We start from the raw sequence: 23,369 nt of genomic DNA on the forward strand, positions 1-23,369 counted from the left end.
GGGGTAAGGCGGGGGGATGCTCCAGGCGGTGCGGGATGGGGGAACGCAGCTCCCTGGCTGGGGAGAGGTGCCCCCACGGCTGCGGGCAGCTCTCGGGCAGAGCTGCCTGCCAAGAGAGAAGAGGCGGCTTGGGGCTCCCCCAGCTCTCTCCCTGTCCCTTCCCGCTGCACAGCCCACCACAAGGAGCCAAGAGAGCCCGAGTGACCCGCCTGCCGTCGCTTCAAACTCCTCGAGAAGGAGCTGAGCCGCCGCCATGCCGTGAGTGTCTCTCTGCTCCGGGCTCTGTCCCCCGAGCACCGCTCCTCCAGCCGGGCAGCAGAGGCATGGCTGCTCACCTTCTTGCACTCCTCCTCTCTTGCCCAGTGGAGGCCATTCAACGCCAGGAGCCTGGAGAGGCTGATGGAGCGCCAGGCAAAGGTGAGAATGGGTGCCTTTCCCTCGCCTCGGGCTGTGCCGGGGTGCCAGGGATGTGCGGTGAGTGGGGTGAGCTTGCGCGGGAGGGAGGGAGGGTTTGGCGGTGCCGCCGGGGAGCGAAGAGGGTTGGGGAGGCGCCGGGAATGTCGGCACGTCCTGGCTGGCGGTGCTGGGAGGAAAGCTGCTGCAGAGGGCAGAGAGGCCGGGAGGGCAGTGGGTGCCAGCTCTGCCACGCTCAGGCTGCTGGGGCGGGTGGCCGCTCGCTGGTGGCCCTTGCTGCTGCGGGGCTGCTCTCTAAGCGCAGCCTGGTTCTTGCAGGATGCTCCCAAGCCAGGGCCTCTGCCGGCCCCATCAAGCACCGAAGGGGGACTTTGCCGCTCGCCAGGTGAGTTTTGGAAAGAAAGGCGGGGAGGGCCTTCTTTTCTCCTGCAACGGGCACGTCTGCGGAACTGAGGATGCTGCTGCTGTTGCTGCTGCTGCCCTTCGCCCAGAGGAAGTTGGTGCCAGTCCCGCTGGAGCAGGAGCGAGCTGAGCCGTCGGCACCGTTTGACAGTGCTGAGCGCTCAAGGTGCTGCCTGCCTCAGCTGCGTCCCCAGAGCGGGGAGATGGCTCCTCGCTCCTCGGCCAGAGGCGGGAGGAGCTGTGCTCACTTGTCCCTTGAGTGTCACCATGCAGGTTGGGCACCCCGAGGGAGGACGTCACCTGGACCAGCAAGGACACGCGCTGGGCAGCAGCCGCTGGACGTGGTTGTGCGGGGACACGGAGCCTCTGCTGTTGCCCGCAGCTTGGCGGAGGGCAGGGCGAGGGCTGGGCCGGGCTGTCCCGGTGGCCCGCCGGCTCTCCGGAGCCTCCGAGCCGGAGGCGCTGAGCCGGAGCCACCGCTGCAGCTGCTGGCTCCCTGCCCGTCCTGCCGCAGCGCTCAGCACCGCGCTGCAGGCAGGGCAGGGCAGGGCAGGGCAGGGCAGGGCAGGGCAGGGCAGGGCAGGCTGTGGGAGCGCTGGCCTGGAGGTCTTTCTTGACAGGCTCTTGCTCTGTTTTCCTTTGCAGCAGGAGGGAGCAGGAGGAGGAGGAGGAGGGGGCTGCCCTGGCCCTTTGGTCGTCGCCAGAGCCCGGCCGCTGCCCAGGCGCCGCGGCAGGCGGGCTCCGGCTGCAGCAGGCTGCTCTTTGGGCAGCCCCTGGCAGCTGTCTGCGGGGAGGATGGCACGCTGCCCCGGCCCATCCAGGTAAGGCAGCGTGGCCAGGGGTCCGCAGCCCTCCCTCCCTCCCTCCCTCCCTCCCTCCCTCCAGATGCTGCGTAGAGGCGGGGGGTGTCCCCAGGAGCTGTGGGGACGGGGGATTGGGCTCTTCCCCCCCAGCAAGGAGCCAGCGCTGGGGCAGTGCTCTGGCCAGCACTCTTGCAAGGCAGCTCCTCAGGCAAGCAAGTGTCCTCGTGCCTCTCTTGCAGGAGCTGCTGGCTGTCCTGCAGCAGGAAGGGCCGTCAACGGAGGGCATCTTCCGCAGAGCTGCCAGCGCGACAGCGCTTCGGGAGCTGCGGGAGGCCCTGGAGCGTGGTGCAGAGGTGGAGCTGGGAAGCCAGCCTGCGCTGCTGCTGGCCGTCGTCTTGAAGGTGAGCGCTTCTGACCTGCAGCTGGAGGGGCTCCTGCCTGGCCTGCAGTGCTCAAGGGCTCAGCTGGAGCCCTCGGCGTTGCAGGACTTTCTCCGAAGCATCCCCGGCAAGCTCCTGGGGAGCGACCTCTACGAGGACTGGATGGCAGCGCTGCAGAAGAGCACCAAGGAGGAGAAGATCTCCGAGCTGAAAGCGTAAGTGTGGGCAGCAAGCAGCCTGCCTGTTGAGCAGGAGCCCCGGCCGCTGGCTCAGAGCAGCCGGCAAGCTGCGCAACGCAGCCGCTGGCTCCCACCTGCCTTGGGCAAGGCGGGGGGGCGGCTGTGGGCAACAGGGGCTTTCTGAACGTTGGGTTCCTGTTGCCTCAGGGTGGCCGAGAAGTTGCCCGCAGCCAACCTCCTCCTCCTGAAGCGCCTGCTGCGCCTCCTCCAGCACATCGGCCACAACGCAGCCACCAGCAGGATGAGCTGCAGCAACCTGGCCATCTGCATTGGGCCCAACCTGCTGAGCCCACCCGAGGAGGACCTGCTCCCGCTGGAGGCCCTGCTGGAGGTGACCGAGAAGGTACGCTGCATCGAGGAGGCGGCTGCAGCCTTGCCGGCCCCTGGGAGCCTGGCTGCGCAGAGCTCTCTGGCCGCCTCCTGCCTTGAGCAAATGGTGGTGGGTGGCTGCCTGCAAGAACAGCCCCGCAGCCAGAGCCTGCTGCGCAGAGGCAAGGGTTGGGAGTGGGAGCGGCTGCCTGGTGCGTTGTCAGGCAGGTGGCTTGAGAGCAAGGGTTTGCTGTGTGCAGGTGAAGGCGCTGGTGGAGTTCCTGATGGAGAACTGCAGGGAGCTCTTTGGGGAGGAGAGCGCCGAGCCTTGGTGTGCAGCGGGCGAGGAGTGGCCAGCCCCCGTGCCGAGATGCAGAGGTAAGAGGAGGGAGGGAGCGTTGTCAGAGGCTGGGGCTTGGCCCGCCAGAAAGCTGGGCATCCTTTCTGGCGGGGCTGGGCAGGGAGTGTTGTCCTCTGAGGCCCGCTTGTGCCGCGGGCTCTCTTTGGCCACTGCCTCTGGCGGCATGAAGGGCTGGCTCTGCAAGATGAGCTGAAGGCTGGAGGCAGGGCATGGGAGGTGTGAAAAGAGAAGCGGTGTGGGGCTCGGGTGGGTTTTGCTTGAGCTGCGTTTGACTTGGCGGAAGTCCCTTTGCTGCACGTGCTTTTGCTTTCTAGACGTGCGTTTGGAAGAGCAAGGCGTCCCTGCAGGCACAGCAGCCGCCGAGCAGGAGGCAGAAGGCTTGCCACAGGCAGGCCCATCTCCGCTCGGTGTCCTCAAAGAAGCTGGGGGAGAGAGGGTGGTGGCGTGTGAAACGGGAGAGGTATGCCAGGTCCCCAAAGCCTGGGAGAGTGTGTCTGGTATAGGAGGGGAGTTTGTGCTGAGGCCAAGGGCTGCCGTGCCTCTGGCTGGCAGTGGAGCTGGCGGGCGCCTGGGTTCTTTCTCCGCCCCGCGGGATGATACATTGGAAGGAAAAGTGGCAACGTTGTTTCTCCCCTGCACTCGGGCTGTGCTTCATCAAAGGCAACACCCCCCAATGCCTCCCGAAAGAGAGAGAGGAGGAGCGGCAGCTTGCGAGGGCTTTTGCCGAGGTCCTGCTTGGTCAGAGCTTCCTGCAGGCTCTTTTGGGGGGCGGGGGGACTGTGCGAAACGGGGCTCATGCCAACCAGCCAAAGGGATCTCCTCGGGAGAGCCAAGGCAGCGATTTGGCAAAGAGTCGCTTACTACTGCAGGCCGTCTCCTGCCAGCTGCCAACTCCACCATTTCTTTTGGAGGCCCCTCCAGCTTTGCCTCCAAGCAGCCCCGAGAGCGCGGCAGACTCCCTGGGGTGCCCACAAGAGCCGGCGAGCCTGTCAGAGGAAAGAAGGTAAAAGGAGCTGGCTTTGGTTAAGCTCAGAAGTGACGGCAGTGGCTCGTGGCTTTCCCTACCTAAGAGCGGTGTGGGCTGGCAAGGTTTGCAGGCTGTGCCCAGGACAAGGCAAAGAGAAGAAAGCGAAAGAGCAAACAGGCGTGGGGAGAGGAGAGTGCAAGGCGCGCGGCAAAGAAGAGGAGGAAGAGAGAAGCGGTTTTGGCGGATGGAGCAGTGCAAAGACGCAGGAAGGCGCAGCAGGTCAGGAAGGCCAGGTGCGTCCCAGGCTCTGCTGCCCGTCTTCCCCAAGTCTCGGCACCGCTTGAAGTCAGTGCGAGTCGCTGGCAAGGGATGGTGCTACGCAGGGTTTGGAAAGAAGTTGGTGGCTGGGGGCCCCCCCTCGAGCCCTGCTGCGCGGCACAGGGCAGCGTGCATCTCTGCGCACGCACAGGTCTCCACGGGCATCACCCGTGGGGAGAAGGCGCCAGAGGCATCGCGTAGTCAGGGCCAGCAAGAGCTCTCTCTTGTGGGCCACGAACAGGTCCTCGTAAACGGTGTTGCCCCAAGAAAGGGGAACCAAATCCTGCCTCTTCCTGCCTTTCTGGTTTTAGCAGAGGTTTGTGACTCTGTCGTTGCAGGCGCTGATTCCTTGTGGCCGGGCGAAGCGTTGGGAGTGCTGGGCCCCGCAGCTGATGTCCAGAATAAAATGCTGTTTTCTGTCTTGGGACTGCGTCTGCCGTCGGCTCTTGTGGCGTGGGGAGCTGTTGTTTTGTGGGGAATGGTGGGGAGGAGTTTGGGCTGGTGCCTTGTAGCAGCGTCCTTTGCAGCGGGCCTGAGGGCTGAGTTGAGGTGCTTTAGGGGTGCAAGCAGAGGCGAGAGTGCCAGGGGAGGGTGGAGGTTGGAAGGGAGCTGTGGAGGTCATCTGGTGCAAGACGTGCTCAAGCAGGCTCAGCGAGAGCAGGTTGCCCAGGAGCACGTCCTGGTGAGTTTGGGGTATGTCCTGGGAGCAGCGCCGTGAGGTGAGGGCGAGGGCAAGGCGTCGGCAGGGCAGGGTGGCCAGGAAGGGCTAAAGGTCCTTGTGCAGCCACCGTCCCCTGCAGCTTGCTGTCCCCTGCAGCCCTCCTCCTTGCCCCCTGCTTCTCGGGCCCTTTCCTCAGACCCCCCTAACTCACGGCAACGGCAGAGATTGACTCCCGCGCTGGGCGGTAGAAATGTGTCAGCTCCCCCAAAAAGCTTTGGAAGCGGCTCCGAGAGCAGCCGGACTGCTGAGGCTTTTGTGCATGCCGGTGTGATAGAGGGGACGCCCGCACCGTGACGGAGGAGGAAGGAGGAGCACTCTCACCGTCAGCTCAGGAAGCATTTTGCTCACTATGTGCACAAGTTACAAGTTATGAGTTACAAATTACCAGTTATGGATTCGAGAAGTTCTGAGTTCAAAAGCAGATGAATTAAGTGGTGAATGAGTGACTTCCTCTGTTAGACTATTCTGTAGAAAGGGGATTGAGCCCTTGTTTTCTGTATTTGTTTGTTTTTCTCATGAGTTCATAAAATATAGTTGAATTTATAGAGTATGTTGTCCTGTAAATGTGAGAAATTGAAACAGACCATGAGACTGCTCAGTCCGGCAGAGGCTAACTCAGTGGCAAAGCGGGGCAAGTGTCTCTCGAGCCTGTACTGCAGGCGGAGAGGAGGGAGCAGAGGAGAACAAACCCATCCTCTCCTACTCAGGACAGTCCAGGTCCCAAGTGCAATGAAGGCACGGTGACACTGCAGGGACAGCAGCAAATCGTGCCACAAGCCGTGGAGCCAGCAAAGCCTGGTTTCCTCTGGTTTTGTTTCTAAAGGGTAGTCTGGGAGCTGTCTCATGTTGGCCTTTGCTGGTGTAAACACGGGATGCCGCTGTGGCCTTTCCCTCACTAAGGGCGCTGGTGGAGTCTGCCTCCTCAGCTTTGTTGTCTGTTTTCCCAAAACTTTTGGGGACTTGAGAATTTTGAGCCTTCCTGTCAGGTGTGATCACTGTGGGCCAGTGGAGTCACAAAGAACACGTCCTTGCATGCACACACCCATGCATGCACGCACGGACATGTCTGTCTTGGCATTGCAATATAGGGGGTACTTTATCCTATGGAACTGTGCAATCGGTCAACATTTTAATGTTGTAGATCTGTGGTTTTGAGCTTTTTTTCTCTGTAACAGAGTTCTGAAAGTGGAGAAAGGGTGGTACAGCAAGGATGTTCAAAATGTTGATTCGGTAGCCACTATTGTTTAATCTTACGACAAAATGCTTGCCAAGGGGAGACACAAAATTGGACTTCCAACTCTGTAGCTGCATCTTCTTTGAGCCATGAGAGACCCACTACGAAGTGAGACTCATTCAAGTTATTCCTTTGATGAATACCTTGAGTGAGAAGACTTTTTTATGCTTGCAGCCATGCCGCCTTGGGTCATGGTCCGGTCATCTCTCATTACCCAGAGAGGGAGAGGTTGAATGGGAAGTTTGGTGTGAAATTCTGAAGTAGTGGTTTTCAAGCTTGCTTCATTTGTGAACTCTGAAAATACTTTGGGGCGGCTGTTCAGCCTTCTTGATGGTAAACTGAAACCTAGTGAGAAGAGGTTGGTTTTTTTAGCTTTAATGGATCCCTTAAAGGTAGGCCATGGATGCCACAGGTCTGCTGGCCAAAAGTGGAAAACAATTGCTCTAAAGAACACCGCTGGTATTTCAGGAGTGCTTCTCACGGCTCAGGAGAGAGCATCTTTCCTCCTGAGGACTAGAAGACAGCCGCTCCAAGGGTCTATAGAGTTTCACGGCACGATGTCACCACGACTCAGTTGAAGATCTTCAGTGTTTTTCATAAAGGGTTTTGCCCTTTAAGGTAAGGCAGGACCAAGCACAGGACAAGGCAGTGAAAACAGTTGTGATGCCCAGTTCCCAATGGCCACTAGAACTCACCAGTCAGTCCATTTTTCGGGAATTCTTTTTCTCCCTCTTAAAACTCTCTTGAACTTCACTGGACTATGGCAGCACTTGAGGCTGGTCTAGGTCCTGCCAATGCGCCTGGGGCATGGGGGTCCTAGCACTTGCAGCCTTCAGACATTGCCAGGCCCTGGAGAGCTGGGGGAAGGCCAGAGCAAAGAAGAGCTGCCCTCAGTGCAAGAGGATCTGGCAGGATCAGGTGGCTGCGGAGGAGCTTAGAGAACACTTAAGCAAAGTGGAGATGCCCAAGTCCCTGAGGGGCCCCGATGGGGTGCACCCTCAAGTGCGGAGGGAGCTGTCAGGTGGCCTTGCGAGGCCACTGCAAAAGGGAGATGCGCCTGAGGACTGGAAGAAAGCAGGCACCGCGTGGGCTGAGGAGCCGCCGGTGTAGTGGCTGGCCGAGTGGCTGAGCAGCCGGGCCCTGCTCAAGGTGGTGACCAGTGGCAGCAAGCGTGGTTGGAGGCCAGGAAGCAGCGGTGAAGGCCAAGGCGAGGGGCATTGCCAGCAGGCGGAGGGAGGTGGTCCTTCCCCTGTGCCGTGTCCTGCTCTGGGCTGCCCAGGGCAAGACAGACACGGCCAGACTGGAGAGAACCCCCCCACCAGTGCCCCTCCCACTGCCCCCCCCACTGTCCGTTGGCCTCGGAATGTTGGTCCGCTGGAGCCAACAGCCAGCAGAGACAGCAGCACGGAGCTGTGCTGGCACGCAGCAGCGCTGCGAGGAGGCAGGCTCTGCCCGAGCAGCACTGCCCCACCACCGGCAGCGGCACCCCGCTTCCCATCCTCGCTGTCACCACCTGCGCCGCCTCCTTGGTGCACGGCGAGGGTCCTCCTGTCCCGGGCAGGATGGGCCAGGCCAGCTGCTGCTGCGGCTCCAGGTGGGCTCCCCCCGCGCCTCGGGGACCCGCGGGCACGCCTGCGCCCCGCAGCAGCGCCCTTGCTCATGCCCGCCGCTCTCGGCTCTGCAGGGAGGCTCTCACCGAGGCCGAGGCGGTGCTGAGCGCAGACGTGCGGCTGACCCGGGGCCGCAAGAGGAGCGAGAGGCGCCTTCTCCTCCTCCCAGAGGAACTGGTCATCGCCAAGTTGCAGTAAGAGCCTCAGAGCCCAGCTGCCTTTCCCCCATCGCTGGCCCTGGCAGCAGGGCAGGGACCCCCTGGCCCCAGCCCCAGGCCCCGCCACCTGCCTGCTGGCTGCAGCCCTGTCCGTCCCAAGGGCAGGTGGGCGAGAGGGCTGTGCCCGCGGGGACCCCAAGGAGGCCACCTCCAGCTCCCCGCCTGCCTCTCCTCTCGGCAGAGATGACCCCAGCCTGCGCCCACAGCTCCGCCTGGCCCTGGACCAGCTGTGGGTGCTGAGCAGCGGGAAGGAGGCGGCGCGGGAGGAAGAAGCAGAAGGAGGAGGAGGAGGCAGCGCCGAGGACGGCCTCCCTCCTCTTCAGCTGGCCCACGGGCTCCTGCATTGCCACTTTTGGGTGAGTCGCGGTGCCACGTGCACGGACCGGCCGGGCAGGAGAGGTTCCCAACCGTGCCCACGCCGTGCTGGGAATGGCCGTGCCTCCGTGCAGAGCCTGGGCAGGGAGCGGGCAGCACGGCGGCAGGGAGGGATGGGGGCATTTGCAGGTCGTGCATCCCCCTGCTCCCCTTGTGGTGCCAGAAGGGAAGGGCAAAAGCAGCTGCTGTGGCAGGAGAGAGGGAGCCGGGCTTGGGAGCACCTCTGTCCTGCCCCGGGGGCTTGGTCCTGCCCCTGTGTCCTTCGCCACGGGGCAGGGCTGTGCAGGCGCCCGCCTCTGCCCAGGGGCTGGGGGGCAGCGGGGCCTGATGCTGCTTCTCCTCTCTTTGTGCAGGTCCCGGACGCTGAAGGAGCTGTGGGTGGGCGCACTGCTGGGGTAAGGCGGGGGGATGCTGCAGGCGGTGCGGGATGGGGGAACAGCAGGTCCCAGGCTGGGGAGAGGTGCCCCCACGGCTGCGGGCAGCTCTCGGGCAGAGCTGCCTGCCAAGAGAGAAGAGGCGGCTTGGGGCTCCCCCAGCTCTCTCCTGTCCCTTCCCGCTGCACAGGACCCCGAAGGAGACAAGAGAGCCCGCCTGACGCGTCTGCCGTCGCTTCAACTCGTCGAGAAGGAGCTGAGCCGCCGCCATGCCGTGAGTGTCTCTGTGCTGCGGGCTCTGTCCCCGAGCAGCGCTCCTCCAGCCGGGCAGCAGAGGCAGGGCTGCTCACCTTCTTGCACTCCTCCTCTCTTGCCCAGTGGAGGCCATTCAACGCCAGGAGCCTGGAGAGGCTGATGGAGCGCCAGGCAAAGGTGAGAATGGGTGCCTTTCCCTGGCCTCGGGCTGTGCCGGGGTGCCAGGGATGTGCGGTGAGTGGGGTGAGCTTGCGCGGGAGGGAGGGAGGGGGGGGGCGGGGGCGAGAGGGTGGGGAGGCGGGGTGTCGGCACGTCCTGGCTGGCGGTGCTGGAGGAAGCTGCGCAGAGGGCGAGGGGGGAGGGCAGTGGGTGCCAGCTCTGCACGCTCAGGCTGTGGGGCGGGGGCGTCGCTGGTGGCCCTTGCTGCTGCGGGCTGCTCTCTAAGCGCAGCCTGGTTCTTGCAGGATGCTCGCAAGCCAGGGCCTCTGCCGGCCCCGTCAAGCACCGAAGGGGGACTTTGCCGCTCCCAGGTGAGTTTTGGAAAGAAAGGCGGGGAGGGCCTTCTTTTCTCCTGCAACGGGCACGTCTGCGGAAGTGAGGATGCTGCTGCTGTTGCTGCTGCTGCCCTTCGCCCAGAGGAAGTTGGTGCCAATCCCGCTGGAGCAGGAGAGAGCCGAGCCGTCGGCACCGTTTGACAGTGCTGAGCGCTCAAGGTGCTGCCTGCCTCAGCTGCGTCCCCAGAGGCGGGTCGATGGCTCCTCGCTCCTCGGCCAGAGGCGGGAGGAGCTGTGCTCACTTGTCCCTTGAGTGTCACCATGCAGGTTGGGCACCCGAGGGAGGACGTCAGCTGGAGCAGCAAGGACACGCGCTGGGCAGCAGCCGCTGGACGTGGTTGTGCGGGGCCACGGAGGCTCTGGTGTTGCCCGCAGCTTGGCGGAGGGCAGGGCGAGGTCTGGGCCGGGCTGTCCCGGTGGCCCGCCGGCTCTCCGGAGCCTCCGAGCCGCGCGAGCCACCGCTGCAGCTGCTGGCTCCCTGCCCGTCCTGCCGCAGCGCTCAGCACCGCTCTGCAGGCAGGGCAGGGCAGGGCAGGGCAGGGCAGGGCAGGGCAGGGCAGGGCAGGCTGTGGGAGCGCTGGCCTGGAGGTCTTTCTTGACAGGCTCTTGCTGTGTTTTCCTTTGGAGCAGGAGGGAGCAGGCGGAGGAGGAGGAGGGGGCTGCCCTGGCCCTTTGGTCTGCGCCAGAGCCCGTCCGCTGCCCAGGCGCCGGGGCAGGCGGGCTCCGGCTGCAGCAGGCTGCTCTTTGGGCAGCCCCTGGCAGCTGTCTGCGGGGAGGATGGCACGCTGCCCCGGCCCATCCAGGTAAGGCAGCGTGGCCAGGGGGTCCGCAGCCCCCCCCCTCCCTCCCTCCCTCCTCCCTCCCTGCAGATGCTGCGTCGAGGCGGGGGGTGTCCCCAGGAGCTGTGGGGACGGGGGATTGGGCTCTTCCCCCCCAGCAAGGAGCCAGCGCTGGGGCAGCGCTCTGGCCAGCACTGTTGCAAGGCAGCTCCTCAGGCAAGCAAGTGTCCTCGTGCCTCTCTTGCAGGAGCTGCTGGCTGTCCTGCAGCGGGAAGGGCCGTCAACGGAGGGCATCTTCCGCAGAGCTGCCGGCGCGACAGCGCTTCGGGAGCTGCGGGAGGCCCTGGAGCGTGGTGCAGAGGTGGAGCTGGGAAGCCAGCCTGCGCTGCTGCTGGCCGTCGTCTTGAAGGTGAGCGCTTCTGACCTGCAGCTGGAGGGGCTCCTGCCTGGCCTGCAGTGCTCAAGGGCTCAGCTGGAGCCCTGGGCGTTGCAGGACTTTCTCCGAAGCATCCCCGGCAAGCTCCTGGTGAGCGAGCTCTACGAGGACTGGATGGCAGCGCTGCAGAAGAGCAGCAAGGAGGAGAAGATCTCCGAGCTGCAAGCGTAAGTGTGGGCAGCAGCCTGCCTGTTGAGCAGGAGCCCCGGCCGCTGGCTGAGAGCAGCTGGCAAGCTGCGCAACGCAGCCGCTGGCTCCCACCTGCCTTGGGCAAGGCGGGGGGGCGGCTGTGGGCAACAGGGGCTTTCTGAACGGTGGGCTCCTGTTGCCTCAGGGTGGCCGAGAAGTTGCCCGCAGCCAACCTCCTCCTCCTGAAGCGCCTGCTGCGCCTCCTCCGGCACATCGGCCACAACGCAGCCACCAGCAGGATGAGCTGCAGCAACCTGGCCATCTGCATCGGGCCCAACCTGCTGAGCCCACCCGAGGAGGACCTGCTCCCGCTGGAGGCCCTGCTGGAGGTGACCGAGAAGGTACGCTGCATCGAGGAGGCGGCTGCAGCCTTGCCGGCCCCTGGGAGCCTGGCTGCGCAGAGCTCTCTGCAGGCCTCCTCCCTTGAGCAAATGCTGGTGGGGTGGCTGCGTGGAAGAGCAGCCCCGCAGCCAGAGCCTGCTGCGCAGAGGCAAGGGTTGGGAGTGGGAGCGGCTGCTTGGTGCGTTTTGAGGCAGGTGGCTTGAGAGCAAGGGTTTGCTGTGTGCAGGTGAAGGTGCTGGTGGAGTTCCTGATGGAGAACTGCAGGGAGCTCTTTGGGGAGGAGAGCGCCGAGCCTCGGTGTGCAGCAGGCGAGGAGTGGCCAGCCCCCGTGCCGAGATGCAGAGGTAAGAGGAGGGAGTGAGCGTTGTCAGAGGCTGGGGCTTGGCCCGCCAGAAAGCTGGGCATCGTTTCTGGCGGGGCTGGGCAGGGAGTGTTGTCCTCTGAGGCGCGCTTGTGCCGCGGGCTCTCTTTGGCCACTGCCTCTGGCGGCATGAAGGGCTGGCTCTGCAAGATGAGCTGAAGGCTGGAGGCAGGGCATGGGAGGTGTGAAAAGAGAAGCGGTGTGGGGCTCGGGTGGGTTTTGCTTGAGCTGCGTTTGACTTTGCGGAAGTCCCTTTGCTGCACGTGCTTTTTCTCTCTAGACGTGCGTTTGGAAGAGCAAGGCGTCCCTGCAGGCACAGCAGCCGCCGAGCAGGAGGCAGAAGGCTTGCCACACGCAGGCCCATCTCCGCTCGGTGTCCTCAGCGAAGCGGGGGAGAGCGGGTGGTGGCGTGTGAAACGGGAGAGGTATGTCAGGTCCGCAAAGCGTGGGAGAGTGTGTCTGGGGTAGGAGGGGAGTTTGTGCTGAGGCCAAGGGGCTGCTGTGGCTGTGCGGGGCAGGGGAGGTGGTGGGGGTGTGGGTCGTTCCTCCAGCCGCCGGCAGGATCCGGAGGCAGGAAACCTGGCAACGTTGTTTCTCCCCTGCGCTCGGGCTGTGCTTCCTCAAAGGCAACACCCCCCGATCCCGATCCCTCCCGAAAGAGCGAGAGGAGGAGGCGGCAGCTTGCGAGGGCTTTTGCTGAGGTCCTGCTTGGTCAGAGGTTCCTGCAGGCTGTTTTGGGGGGGCGGGGGGCCTGTGCGAAACGGGGCTGATGCCAACCAGCCAAAGGGATCTCCTCTGGAGAGCCAAGGCAGCGATTTGGCAAAGAGTCGCTTACTACTGCAGGTGGTCTCCTGCCAGCTGCCAACTCCACGTTTCTTTTGGAGGCCCCTCCAGCTTTGCCTCCAAGCAGCCCCGAGAGCGCGGCAGACTCCCTGGGGTGCCCACAAGAGCCGGCGAGCCTGTCAGAGGAAAGAAGGTAAAAGGAGCTGGCTGTGGTTAAGCTCAGAAGTGAGGGCAGTGGCTCGTGGCTTTCCCTAGCTAAGAGCGGTGTGGGCTGGCAAGGTTTGCAGGCTGTGCCCAGGACAAGGCAAAGAGAAGAAAGCGGAAGAGCAAACAGGCGTGGGGAGAGGAGAGTGCAAGGCGCGCGGCAAAGAAGAGGAGGAAGAGAGAAGCGGTTTTGGCGGATGGAGCAGTGCAAAGACGCAGGAAGGCGCAGCAGGTCAGGAAGGCCAGGTGCGTCGCAGGCTCTGCTGCCCGTCTTCCCAAGTCTCAGCACGGCTTGAAGTCAGTGCGAGTCGCTGGCAAGGGATGGTGCTACGCAGGGTTTGGAAAGAAGTTGGTGGCTGGGGGCCCCCCTCGAGCCCTGCTGCGCGGCACAGGGGCAGCGTGCATCTCTGCGCACGCACGGGTCTCCAAGGACATCACCCGTGGGGAGAAGGCGCCAGAGGCATCGCGTAGTCAGGGCCAGCAAGAGCTCTCTCTTGTGGGCCACAAAGAGGTCCTCGTAAACGGTGTTGCCCCAGAAAGGGGAACCAAATCCTGCCTCTTCCTGCCTTTCTGGTTTTAGCAGAGGTTTGTGACTCTGTCGTTGCAGGCGCTGATTCCTTGTCGCCGGGCGAAGCGTTGGGAGTGCTGGGCCCCGCCGCTGACGTCCAGAATAAAATGATGTTTTCTGTCTTGGGACTGCGTGTGCCATGGGCTCTTGTGGCGTGGGGAGCTGTTGTTGTGTGGGGAATGGTGGGGGAGGAGTTTGGGCTGGTGGCTTGTTGCAGCGTCCTTTGCAGCGGGCGTGAGGGCTGAGTTGAGGTGCTTTAGGGGTGCGAGCAGAGGCGAGAGTCCCAGGGGAGGGTGGAGGTTGGAAGGGAGCTGTGGAGGTCACCTGGTGCAAGAGGTGCTCAAGCAGGCTCAGCGAGAGCAGGTTGCCCAGGCCCACGTCCTGGTGAGTTTGGGGTATGTCCTGGGAGCAGCGCCGGGAGGTGAGGGCGAGGGCGAGGGCGAGGGTGAGGGCGAGGGCAAGGCGTCGGCAGGGCACGGTGGCCAGGAAGGGCTAAAGGTCCTTGTGCAGCCAGCGTCCCCTGCAGCTTGCTGTCCCCTGCAGCCCTCCTCCTTGCCCCCTGCTTCTCGGGCCCTTTCCTCAGACCCCCCTAACTCACAGCAACGGCAGAGATTGACTCCCGCGCTGGGCGGTAGAAATGTGTCAGCTCACCCCAAAAGCTTTGGAAAAAAAAAAAAAAGCTTTGAGCCCACCCGAGGAGGACCTGCTCCCGCTGGAGGCCCTGCTGGAGGTGACCGAGAAGGTACGCTGCATCGAGGAGGCGGCTGCAGCCTTGCCGGCCCCTGGGAGCCTGGCTGCGCAGAGCTCTCTGCAGGCCTCCTCCCTTGAGCAAATGCTGGTGGGGTGGGGTGGGTGGGGTGGGGTGGGGTGGGGTGTCTGCGTGGAAGAGCAGCCCCAGAGCCACAGGCTTGTGCGCAGAAGCGAGGGTTGGGAGTGGGAGCGGCTGCTTGGTGCGTTTTGAGGCAGGTGGCTTGAGAGCAAGGGTTTGCTGTGTGCAGGTGAAGGTGCTGGTGGAGTTCCTGATGGAGAACTGGAGGGAAGTCTTTGGGAGGAGAGAAGTGACCCTTGCAGGCCAGCAGCCGAGGAGTCGGCAGCCCCGATGGAGAGGTGCAGAGGTAAGAGGAGGGACCGAGGGTCGTGGGAGGCTGGGGCTAGGGATGCCAGAATCCTCAGCGTCGTTTCTGGCGGGGCTGGGCCTCGAGCGTTGTCCTCTGAGCCCCGCTTGTCGCGAGGCCTGTGTTTGGCCGCTGCCTCTCGGGGCGTGAACGGTTTGCTCTGCAAGAGGAGCTGAAGCCTGCAGACAGGGCACGGGAGGGCTGGAAAGAGTAGCGGGGTAGGGCTTTGGGTGGGTTTTGCTTCAGCTGTTGTTTACTTGCAAGAAGGCGCTTTGCTGCACATGCTTTTGCTTTCTAGCTCTGCCTTTGGAAGAGCAAAGCGTCCCTGCAGTCCCCGCAGGCACCGAGCGTCAGGCAGAAGCCTTGCCGCACGCACCCCGCTCTCTGCTCGGTGTCCTCAAAGAAGCTGGGGGAGATACGGTGGTGGCGTGTGAAACGGGAGAGGTATGCCAGGTTCCCAAAGACGGTGCGGTGCGGTGCGAGCGTGTCTGGGGTGGGAGGGGAGCTCCTGAGGAGGCCAAGTGGCTGCCGTGCCTCTGGCTGGCAGTGGAGCTGGCGGGCGCCTGGGTTCTTTCTCCGCCCCGCGGGATGATACATTGTAAGGAAAAGTGGCAAGGTTGTTTCTCAGCTGCGCCGGGCGTGTGCTGAAGCAGCCAAAACGCCCCCCGAATGCCTACAGAAAGACCGAGGGGAGCAGCTGTCAACTGCAGCGGGCTTTTGCCCGGGTCCTGCTTCGCCAGAGCTTCCTCAAGTCTGTTTGGGGGGGCTGTGCGACACGTGGCTGCTGCAAACCAGCCAAAGGGATCTCCTCGGGAGAGTGAAGGTAGCCGTGTGGCAGAGTCGCTTACCACTCCGGGTCCTCCCTTGGCACCTGCCAACTCGGACCTTTCTGTTGTAGGCCCCTCCAGCTTTGCCTCCAAGCAGCCCTGAGAGCGCGGCAGACTCCCTGGAGCGCCCAGAAGAAGCGGCGAGCCTTTCAGAGGACCGAAGGTAAAACGAGCTGGCTTTGGTTCCAATGTGACGTGACTCCAGTGGGTCGTGGCTTTGCCTCTCTAATGCCAGTGCGGGCTGGCAAGGTTTGCAGGCTGTGCCCAGGAGAAGGCAAAGAGAAGAAGCGGGAAGAGAAAGCAGGCGTGGGGAGAGGAGAGGGAAAGGCGTGCGGCAAAGAAGAGGAGGAAGAGAGGAAGAGTTTGTGGGGCTGGAGCAAGTGCAAAAAGATGCCGGAAGGTGCAGAAGGTCAGGAAGGCCAGGTGTGTAGCAGGCTGTGGTGCCCGTCTTGGCCAAGTCTCCCCACTGCTCTGGGTCAGTCCAGGTGGCTGGCGAGGGACGGCAAGGGACGGTGCTGCGCAGGGTCTGGAAAGAACTGCGTGGCAGCTGCCCAGGGGCTCCCGATGGAGCCCTGCTGCGTGGCCCAGGGGCACTGTGCGTCTCTGCGCGCGCACAGGTCTCGAAGGGCATTACGCGTGGGGAGAAGGCGCTGCAGGCATGCCGTAGTCAATGCCAGCAATGACTCTCTCTTGTGGGCCACGAAGAGGTCCTCGTAAACGGTGTTCCCCAAAGAGAGGGCAACAAAAGCCTGCCTCTTCCTGCCTTTCTGGATTTAGCAGAGCTTTCTGCCTCTGTCGTTGCAGGTGCTGATTCCTTTTGGCCAGCTGAACCGCTGTGGCTCCCGGCCCCCGCCCTTGATGTCCGCAATAAAAGGAGCTTTTGTCTCTTGTGACTGTGTCTGCCATGGGCTGTTGTGGAGCGGGGGGCTGTTGTTTGGTGGTGAATCCTCGGGGAGGAGTTTGGGCTGGTGGCTTGTTGCAGCGTCCTTTGCAGCGGGCGTGAGGGCTGAGTTGAGGTGCTTTAGGGGTGCGAGCAGAGGCGAGAGTCCCAGGGGAGGGTGGAGGTTGGAAGGGAGCTGTGGAGGTCACCTGGTGCAAGAGGTGCTCAAGCAGGCTCAGCGAGAGCAGGTTGCCCAGGCCCACGTCCTGGTGAGTTTGGGGTATGTCCTGGGAGCAGCGCCGGGAGGTGAGGGCGAGGGCGAGGGAGGGCGAGGGCAAGGCGTCGGCAGGGCACGGTGGCCAGGAAGGGCTAAAGGTCCTTGTGCAGCCAGCGTCCCCTGCAGCTTGCTGTCCCCTGCAGCCCTCCTCCTTGCCCCCTGCTTCTCGGGCCCTTTCCTCAGACCCCCCTAACTCACGGCAACGGCAGAGATTGACTCCCGCGCTGGGCGGTAGAAATGTGTCAGCTCACCCCAAAAAGCTTTGGAAGCGGCTCCGAGAGCAGCCGGCCTGCTGAGGCTTTTGTGCATGCCGGGGTGAGAGAGGGGACGCCTGCACCGTGACGGAGGAGGAAGGATGAGCACTCTCACCGTCAGCTCAGGAAGCATTTTGCTCCTATGCGCACAAGTTACAAGTTATGAGTTACAAATTACCAGTTATGGGTTCGAGAACTTCTGAGTTCAAAAGCAAATGCATTAAGTGGTGAATGAGTGACTTCCTCTGTTAGGCTATTCTGTAGAAAGGGGATTGAGCCCTTGTTTTCTGTATTTGTTTGTTTTTCTAATGAGTTCATAAAATAGAGTTGAATTTATAGAGTATGTTGTCCTGTAAATGTGAGAAATTGAAACAGACCCTGAGAGTGCTCAGTCGAGAAGAGGCTAACTCAGTGGCCAAGCGGGGCAAGTGTGTCTCGAGCCTGTACTGCAGGCGGAGATGAGGGAGCAGAGGAGAACAAACCCATCGTCTCCTAATCAGGACAGTCCAGGTGCCAAGTGCAATGAAGGCCCAGTGAGACTGCAGGGACAGCAGCAGCAAATGGTGCCACAAGCCGTGGAGCCAGCAAAGCCTGGTTTCCTCTGGTTTTGTTTCTACAGGGTAGTCTGGGAGTTGTCTCATGTTGGCCTTTGCTGGTGTAAACACGGGATGCCGCTGCGGCCTTTCCCTCACTAAGGGCCCTGGTGGAGTCTGCCTCCTCAGCTTTGTTGCCTGTTTTCCCAAACCTTTTGGGGACTTGAGAATTTTGGAGCCTTCCTGCCAGGTGTGATCACTGTGAGCCAGTGGAGTCACAAAGAACACGTCCTTGCATGCACACACCCATGCATGCACGCACGGACATGTCTGTCTTGGCATTGCAATAGAGGGGGTACTTTATCCTATGGAACTGTGCAATCGGTCACCATTTTAATGTTGTGGATCTGTGGTTTTGAGCTTTTTTTCTGTGTAGCAGAGTTCTGAAAGTGGAGAAAGGGTGGTACAGCAAGGATGTTCAAAATGTTGATTCGGTAGCCACTATTGTTTAATCTTACGACAAAATGCTTCCCAAGGGGAGACACAAAATTGGACTTGCAACTCTGTAGCTGCATCTTCTTTGAGCCATGAGAGACCCGCTACGAAGTGAGACTCATTCCAGTTATTCATCTGATGAATACCTTGAGCGAGAAGACTTTTTTCTGCTTGCAGCCATGCCGCCTTGGGTCATGGTCCGGTCATCTCTCGTTACCCAGAGAGGGAGAGGTTGAATGGGCATTTTGGTGTGAAATTCTGAAGTAGTGGTTTTCAAGCTTGCTTCATTTGTGAACTCTGGAAATCCTTTGGGGCGGCTGTTCAGCCTTCTTGATGGTAAACTGAAACCTAGTGAGAAGAGGTTGGTTTTTTTAGCTTGAATGGATCCGTTAAAGGTAGGCCATGGGTGCCACAGGTCTGCTGGCCAAAAGTTGAAAACAATTGCTCTCAAGAACACCCCTGCTAGTTCAGGAGTGCTTCTCACGGCTCAGGAGAGAGCATCTTTCCTTCTGAGGACTAGAAGACAGCCGCTCCAAGGGTCTATAGAGTTTCACGGCACGATGTCACCACGACTCAATTGAAGATCTGAAGGGTTTTTCATAAAGGGTTTTGCCTCTGAAAGGTAAGGCAGGACCAAGCCCAGGACAAGGCAGTGAAAACAGCTGCGATGCCCAGTTCCCAATGGCCACGAGAACTCACCAGTCAGTCACATTTTTAGGGAATTCTTTTTCTCCCTCTTCAAAGTCTCTTGAACTTCACTGGAGTACGGCGGCACTTGAGGCTGGTCTAGGTTCTGCCAATGCGCCTGGGGCATGCGGGTCCTAGCACTTGGAGCCTTGAGACATTGCGAGGCCCTGGAGAGCTGGGGGAAAGGCCGGAGCAAAGAAGAGCTGCCCTCAGTGCAAGAGGCTCTGGCAGGATCAGGTGGCTGCGGAGGAGCTTAGAGAACACTGAAGCCAAGTGGAGATGCCCAAGTCCCTGAGGGGCCCCGATGGGTGCACCCTCAAGTGCGGAGGGAGCTGTCAGGTGGCCTTGCGAGGCCACTGCAAAAGGGAGATGCGCCTGAGGACGGGAAGAAAGCAGGCAGCGCGTGGGCTGAGGAGCCGCCGGTGTCGTGGCTGGCCAAGCGGCTGAGCAGGCGGGCCCTGCTCCAGGTGGTGACCAGCGGCAGCAAGCGTGGTTGGAGGCCAGGAAGCAGCGGTGAAGGCCAAGGCGAGGGGCATTGCCAGCAGGCGGAGGAGGTGGTCCTTCCCCTGTGCCCTGTCCTGCTCTGGGCTGCCCAGGGCAAGAGAGACATGGCCAGACTGGAGAGAACCCCCCCCGCACTGCCCCTCCCACTGCCCCCCCCACTGTCCGTTGGCCTCGGAATGTTGGTCCGCTGGAGCCAACAGCCAGCAGAGAGAGCAGGACGGAGCTGTGCTGGCACGCAGCAGCGCTGCGAGGAGGCAGGCTCTGCCCGAGCAGCACTGCCCCACCACCGGCAGCGGCAGCCCGCTTCCCATCCTCGCTGTCAGCACCTGCGCCGCCTCCTTGGTGCACAGCGAGGGTCCTCCTGTCCCGGCAGGATGGGCCAGGCCAACTGCTGCTGCGGCTCCAGGTGGGCTCCCCCCGCGGCTCGGGACCCGCGGGCACGCCTGCGCCCCGCAGCAGCGCCCTTGCTCATGCCCGCCGCTCTCGGCTCTGCAGGGAGGCTCTGAGCGAGGCCGAGGCGGTGCTGAGCGCAGACGTGCGGCTGAGCCGGGGCCGCAAGAGGAGCGAGAGGCGCCTTCTCCTCCTCCCAGAGGAACTGGTCATCGCCAAGTTGCAGTAAGAGCCTCAGAGCCCAGCTGCCTTTCCCCCATGGCTGGCCCTGGGAGCAGGGCAGGGCCAGCCTGGCCCCAGCCCCACCCCCCGCCCCCTTGGTGCTGGAGGCACCCATGTCCGTCCCAAGGGCAGGTGGGCGAGAGGGCTGTGCCCGCGGGGACCCCAAGGAGGCCACCTCCAGCTCCCTGCCTGCCTCTCCTCTCTGCAGAGATGACCCCAGCCTGCGCCCACAGCTCCGCCTGGCCCTGGACCAGCTGTGGGTGCTGAGCAGCGGGAAGGAGGCGGCGGGGAGGAAGAAGCAGCCAAGGAGGAGGAGGAAGGCAGCGAGGAGGACAGCGCCTCCCTCCTCTTGGTGTGGCCCACGGGCTCCTGCCTGGCCACTTTCGGGTGAGTCGCGGTGCCACGTGGCAGGGCCGGGAGGCCTCGTGCCCTGGGCAGGAGAGGTCGCCGAGCACGGCCGTGGCGTGGTGGGAACGGCCGGTGGCCTCCGTGCAGAGCCTGGGCAGGGAGCGGTCAGCGCGGCGTCAGGGAGGGATGGGGGCATTTGCAGGTCCTGCATCCCCCGGTCCCCTTGTGGTGGCCAGAAGGGAAGGGCGAAAGGCGCTGGTGTGGCAGGAGGGAGGGAGGCAGGGCTTGGGCAGCCCCTGCGTCCTGCCCCGGGGGCTTGGTCCTGCCCCTGTGTCCTTCCCCACGGGGCAGGGCTGTGCAGGCGCCCGCCTCTGCGCAGGGGCTGGGGGCAGCGGGGCCTGATGCTGTTGCTCCTCTCTTTGTGCAGGTCCCGGACGCTGAAGGAGCTGTGGGTGGGCGCCCTGCTGGGGTAAGGCGGGGGATGCTGCAGGCGGTGCGGGATGGGGGAACAGAGGTCCCCAGCTGGGGAGAGGTGCCCCCACGGCTGCGGGCAGCTCTCGGGCAGAGCTGCCTGCCAAGAGAGACGAGGCGGCTTGGGGCTCCCGCAGCTCTCTTCCTGTCCCTTCCCGCTGCACAGGACGCCCGAAGGAGACAAGAGAGCCCGCCTGACGCGTCTCCCGTCGCTTCAACTCGTCGAGAAGGAGCTGAGCCGCCGCCATGCCGTGAGTGTCTCTGTGCTGCGGGCTCTGTCCCCCGAGCAGCGCTCCTCCAGCCGGGCAGCAGAGGCAGGGCTGCTCACCTTCTTGCACTCCTCCTCTCTTGCCCAGTGGAGGCCATTCAACGCCAGGAGCCTGGAGAGGCTGATGGAGCGCCAGGCAAAGGTGAGAATGGGTGCCTTTCCCTGGCCTGTGGCTGTGCCGGGGTGCCAGGGATGTGCGGTGAGTGGGGTGAGCTTGTGCGGGAGGGAGGGAGGGAGGGAGGGTTTGGCGGTGCCGCACGGGGAGCGAAGAGGGTTGGGGAGGCGCCAGGAATGTGCAGCTGCAGCGCAGCCTGGTTCTTGCAGGATGCTCGCAAGCCAGGGCCTCTGCCGGCCCCGTCAAGCACCGAAGGGGGACTTTGCCGCTCCCCAGGTGAGTTTTGGAAAGAAAGGCGGGGAGGGCCTTCTTTTCTCCTGCAACGGGCACGTCTGCGGAAGTGAGGATGCTGCTGCTGTTGCTGCTGCTGCCCTTCGCCCAGAGGAAGTTGGTGCCAATCCCGCTGGAGCAGGAGAGAGCCGAGCCGTCGGCACCGTTTGACAGTGCTGAGCGCTCAAGGTGCTGCCTGCCTCAGCTGCGTCCCCAGAGGCGGGTCGATGGGTCCTCGCTCCTCGGCCAGAGGCGGGAGGAGCTGTGCTCACTTGTCCCTTGAGTGTCACCATGCAGGTTGGGCAGCCCGAGGGAGGACGTCAGCTGGAGCAGCAAGGACACGCGCTGGCAGCAGCCGCTGGACGTGGTTGTGCGGGGCCACGGAGGCTCTGGTGTTGCCCGCAGCTTGGCGGAGGGCAGGGCGAGGTCTGGGCCGGGCTGTCCCGGTGGCCCGCCGGCTCTCCGGAGCCTCCGAGCCGGAGCCACCGCTGCAGCTGCTGGCTCCCTGCCCGTCCTGCCGCAGCGCTCAGCACCGCTCTGCAGGCAGGGCAGGGCAGGGCAGGGCAGGGCAGGGCAGGGCAGGGCAGGGCAGGCTGTGGGAGCGCTGGCCTGGAGGTCTTTCTTGACAGGCTCTTGCTGTGTTTTCCTTTGGAGCAGGAGGGAGCAGGCGGAGGAGGAGGAGGGGGCTGCCTTGGCCCTTTGGTCTGCGCCAGAGCCCGTCCGCTGCCCAGGCGCCGGGGCAGGCGGGCTCCGGCTGCAGCAGGCTGCTCTTTGGCAGCCCCTGGCAGCTGTCTGCGGGGAGGATGGCACGCTGCCCCGGCCCATCCAGGTAAGGCAGCGTGGCCAGGGGGTCCGCAGCCCGCCCGCCCTCCCTCCTCCCTCGCTCCCTCCCTGCAGATGCTGCGTCGAGGCGGGGGGTGTCCCCAGGAGCTGTGGGACGGGGGATTGGGCTCTTCCCCCCAGCAAGGAGCCAGCGCTGGGCAGCGCTCTGGCCAGCACTGTTGCAAGGCAGCTCCTCAGGCAAGCAAGGGTCCTCGTGCCTCTCTTGCAGGAGCTGCTGGCTGTCCTGCAGCGGGAAGGGCCGTCAACGGAGGGCATCTTCCGCAGAGCTGCCGGCGCGACAGCGCTTCGGGAGCTGCGGGAGGCCCTGGAGCGTGGTGCAGAGGTGGAGCTGGGAAGCCAGCCTGCGCTGCTGCTGGCCGTCGTCTTGAAGGTGAGCGCTTCTGACCTGCAGCTGGAGGGGCTCCTGCCTGGCCTGCAGTGCTCAAGGGCTCAGCTGGAGCCCTGGGCGTTGCAGGACTTTCTCCGAAGCATCCCCGGCAAGCTCCTGGTGAGCGAGCTCTACGAGGACTGGATGGCAGCGCTGCAGAAGAGCAGCAAGGAGGAGAAGATCTCCGAGCTGCAAGCGTAAGTGTGGCAGCAGCCTGCCTGTTGAGCAGGAGCCCCGGCCGCTGGCTGAGAGCAGCTGGGAAGCTGCGCAACGCAGCCGCTGGCTCCCACCTGCCTTGGGCAAGGCGGGGGGCGGCTGTGGGCAACAGGGGCTTTCTGAACGGTGGGCTCCTGTTGCCTCAGGGTGGCCGAGAAGTTGCCCGCAGCCAACCTCCTCCTCCTGAAGCGCCTGCTGCGCCTCCTCCGGCACATCGGCCACAACGCAGGCACCAGCAGGATGAGCTGCAGCAACCTGGCCATCTGCATCGGGCCCAACCTGCTGAGCCCACCCGAGGAGGACCTGCTCCCGCTGGAGGCCCTGCTGGAGGTGACCGAGAAGGTACGCTGCATCGAGGAGGCGGCTGCAGCCTTGCCGGCCCCTGGGAGCCTGGCTGCGCAGAGCTCTCTGCAGGCCTCCTCCCTTGAGCAAATGCTGGTGGGTGGCTGCGTGGAAGAGCAGCCCCGCAGCCAGAGCCTGCTGCACAGAGGCAAGGGTGAGGAGTGGGAGCGGCTGCTTGGTGCGTTTTGAGGCAGGTGGCTTGAGAGCAAGGGTTTGCTGTGTGCAGGTGAAGGTGCTGGTGGAGTTTCTGATGGAGAACTGCAGGGAGCTCTTTGGGGAGGAGAGCGCCGAGCCTCGGTGTGCAGCAGGCGAGGAGTGGCCAGCCCCCGTGCCGAGATGCAGAGGTAAGAGGAGGGAGTGAGCGTTGTCAGAGGCTGGGGCTTGGCCCGCCAGAAAGCTGGGCATCGTTTCTGGCGGGGCTGGGCAGGGAGTGTTGTCCTCTGAGGCGCGCTTGTGCCGCGGGCTCTCTTTGGCCACTGCCTCTGGCGGCATGAAGGGCTGGCTCTGCAAGATGAGCTGAAGGCTGGAGGCAGGGCATGGGAGGTGTGAAAAGAGAAGCGGTGTGGGGCTCGGGTGGTTTTGCTTGAGCTGCGTTTGACTTTGCGGAAGTCCCTTTGCTGCACGTGCTTTTTCTCTCTAGACGTGCGTTTGGAAGAGCAAGGCGTCCCTGCAGGCACAGCAGCCGCCGAGCAGGAGGCAGAAGGCTTGCCACACGCAGGCCCATCTCCGCTGGGTGTCCTCAGCGAAGC

General features: G+C 63.3%; 1 protein-coding gene and 2 long non-coding RNA genes across 3 annotated transcripts; all 3 read left to right on the plus strand.

Annotated features, from left to right (window-relative positions):
• The first annotated feature begins 2,467 nt into the window (after nt 1–2,467).
• Nucleotides 2,468–4,574, plus strand: LOC127028221 (uncharacterized). Its single transcript, XM_050913966.1, has 6 exons — nt 2,468–2,581; nt 2,808–2,925; nt 3,223–3,368; nt 3,820–3,911; nt 3,998–4,168; nt 4,532–4,574. The coding sequence occupies exons 1-6, from the start codon at nt 2,480–2,482 to the stop codon at nt 4,536–4,538; spliced, it is 636 nt and encodes a 211-aa protein (XP_050769923.1). The 5' UTR covers nt 2,468–2,479; the 3' UTR covers nt 4,539–4,574.
• Nucleotides 4,575–8,954: 4,380 nt separating this feature from the next.
• On the plus strand, nt 8,955–9,494 carry LOC127028224 (uncharacterized). Its single transcript, XR_007767985.1, has 3 exons — nt 8,955–8,999; nt 9,104–9,157; nt 9,445–9,494. It is a non-coding gene; the product is annotated as an uncharacterized LOC127028224 (long non-coding RNA).
• Nucleotides 9,495–12,030: 2,536 nt separating this feature from the next.
• LOC127028223 (uncharacterized) lies at nt 12,031–13,317 on the plus strand. Its single transcript, XR_007767984.1, has 4 exons — nt 12,031–12,066; nt 12,526–12,617; nt 12,704–12,874; nt 13,236–13,317. It is a non-coding gene; the product is annotated as an uncharacterized LOC127028223 (long non-coding RNA).
• Nucleotides 13,318–23,369: the final 10,052 nt, after the last annotated feature.

This window comes from Gymnogyps californianus, unplaced genomic scaffold, assembly GCF_018139145.2.
Source record: "Gymnogyps californianus isolate 813 unplaced genomic scaffold, ASM1813914v2 HiC_scaffold_275, whole genome shotgun sequence".
Lineage (NCBI taxonomy): Eukaryota > Metazoa > Chordata > Aves > Accipitriformes > Cathartidae > Gymnogyps > Gymnogyps californianus.

What these genes read in the sequence shown, in the direction of transcription:
- LOC127028221 (XM_050913966.1), top strand. Translation starts at nt 2,480, where the DNA reads ATGAGCTGCAGCAACCTGGCCATCTGCATTGGGCCCAACCTGCTGAGC. An exon ending in TGGCGTGTGAAACGGGAGAG is followed by an intron (nt 3,369 to 3,819) that starts GTATGCCAGGTC and finishes TTTCTTTTGGAG; the next exon opens with GCCCCTCCAGCTTTGCCTCC. An exon ending in AGCCTGTCAGAGGAAAGAAG is followed by an intron (nt 3,912 to 3,997) that starts GTAAAAGGAGCT and finishes TGGGCTGGCAAG; the next exon opens with GTTTGCAGGCTGTGCCCAGG.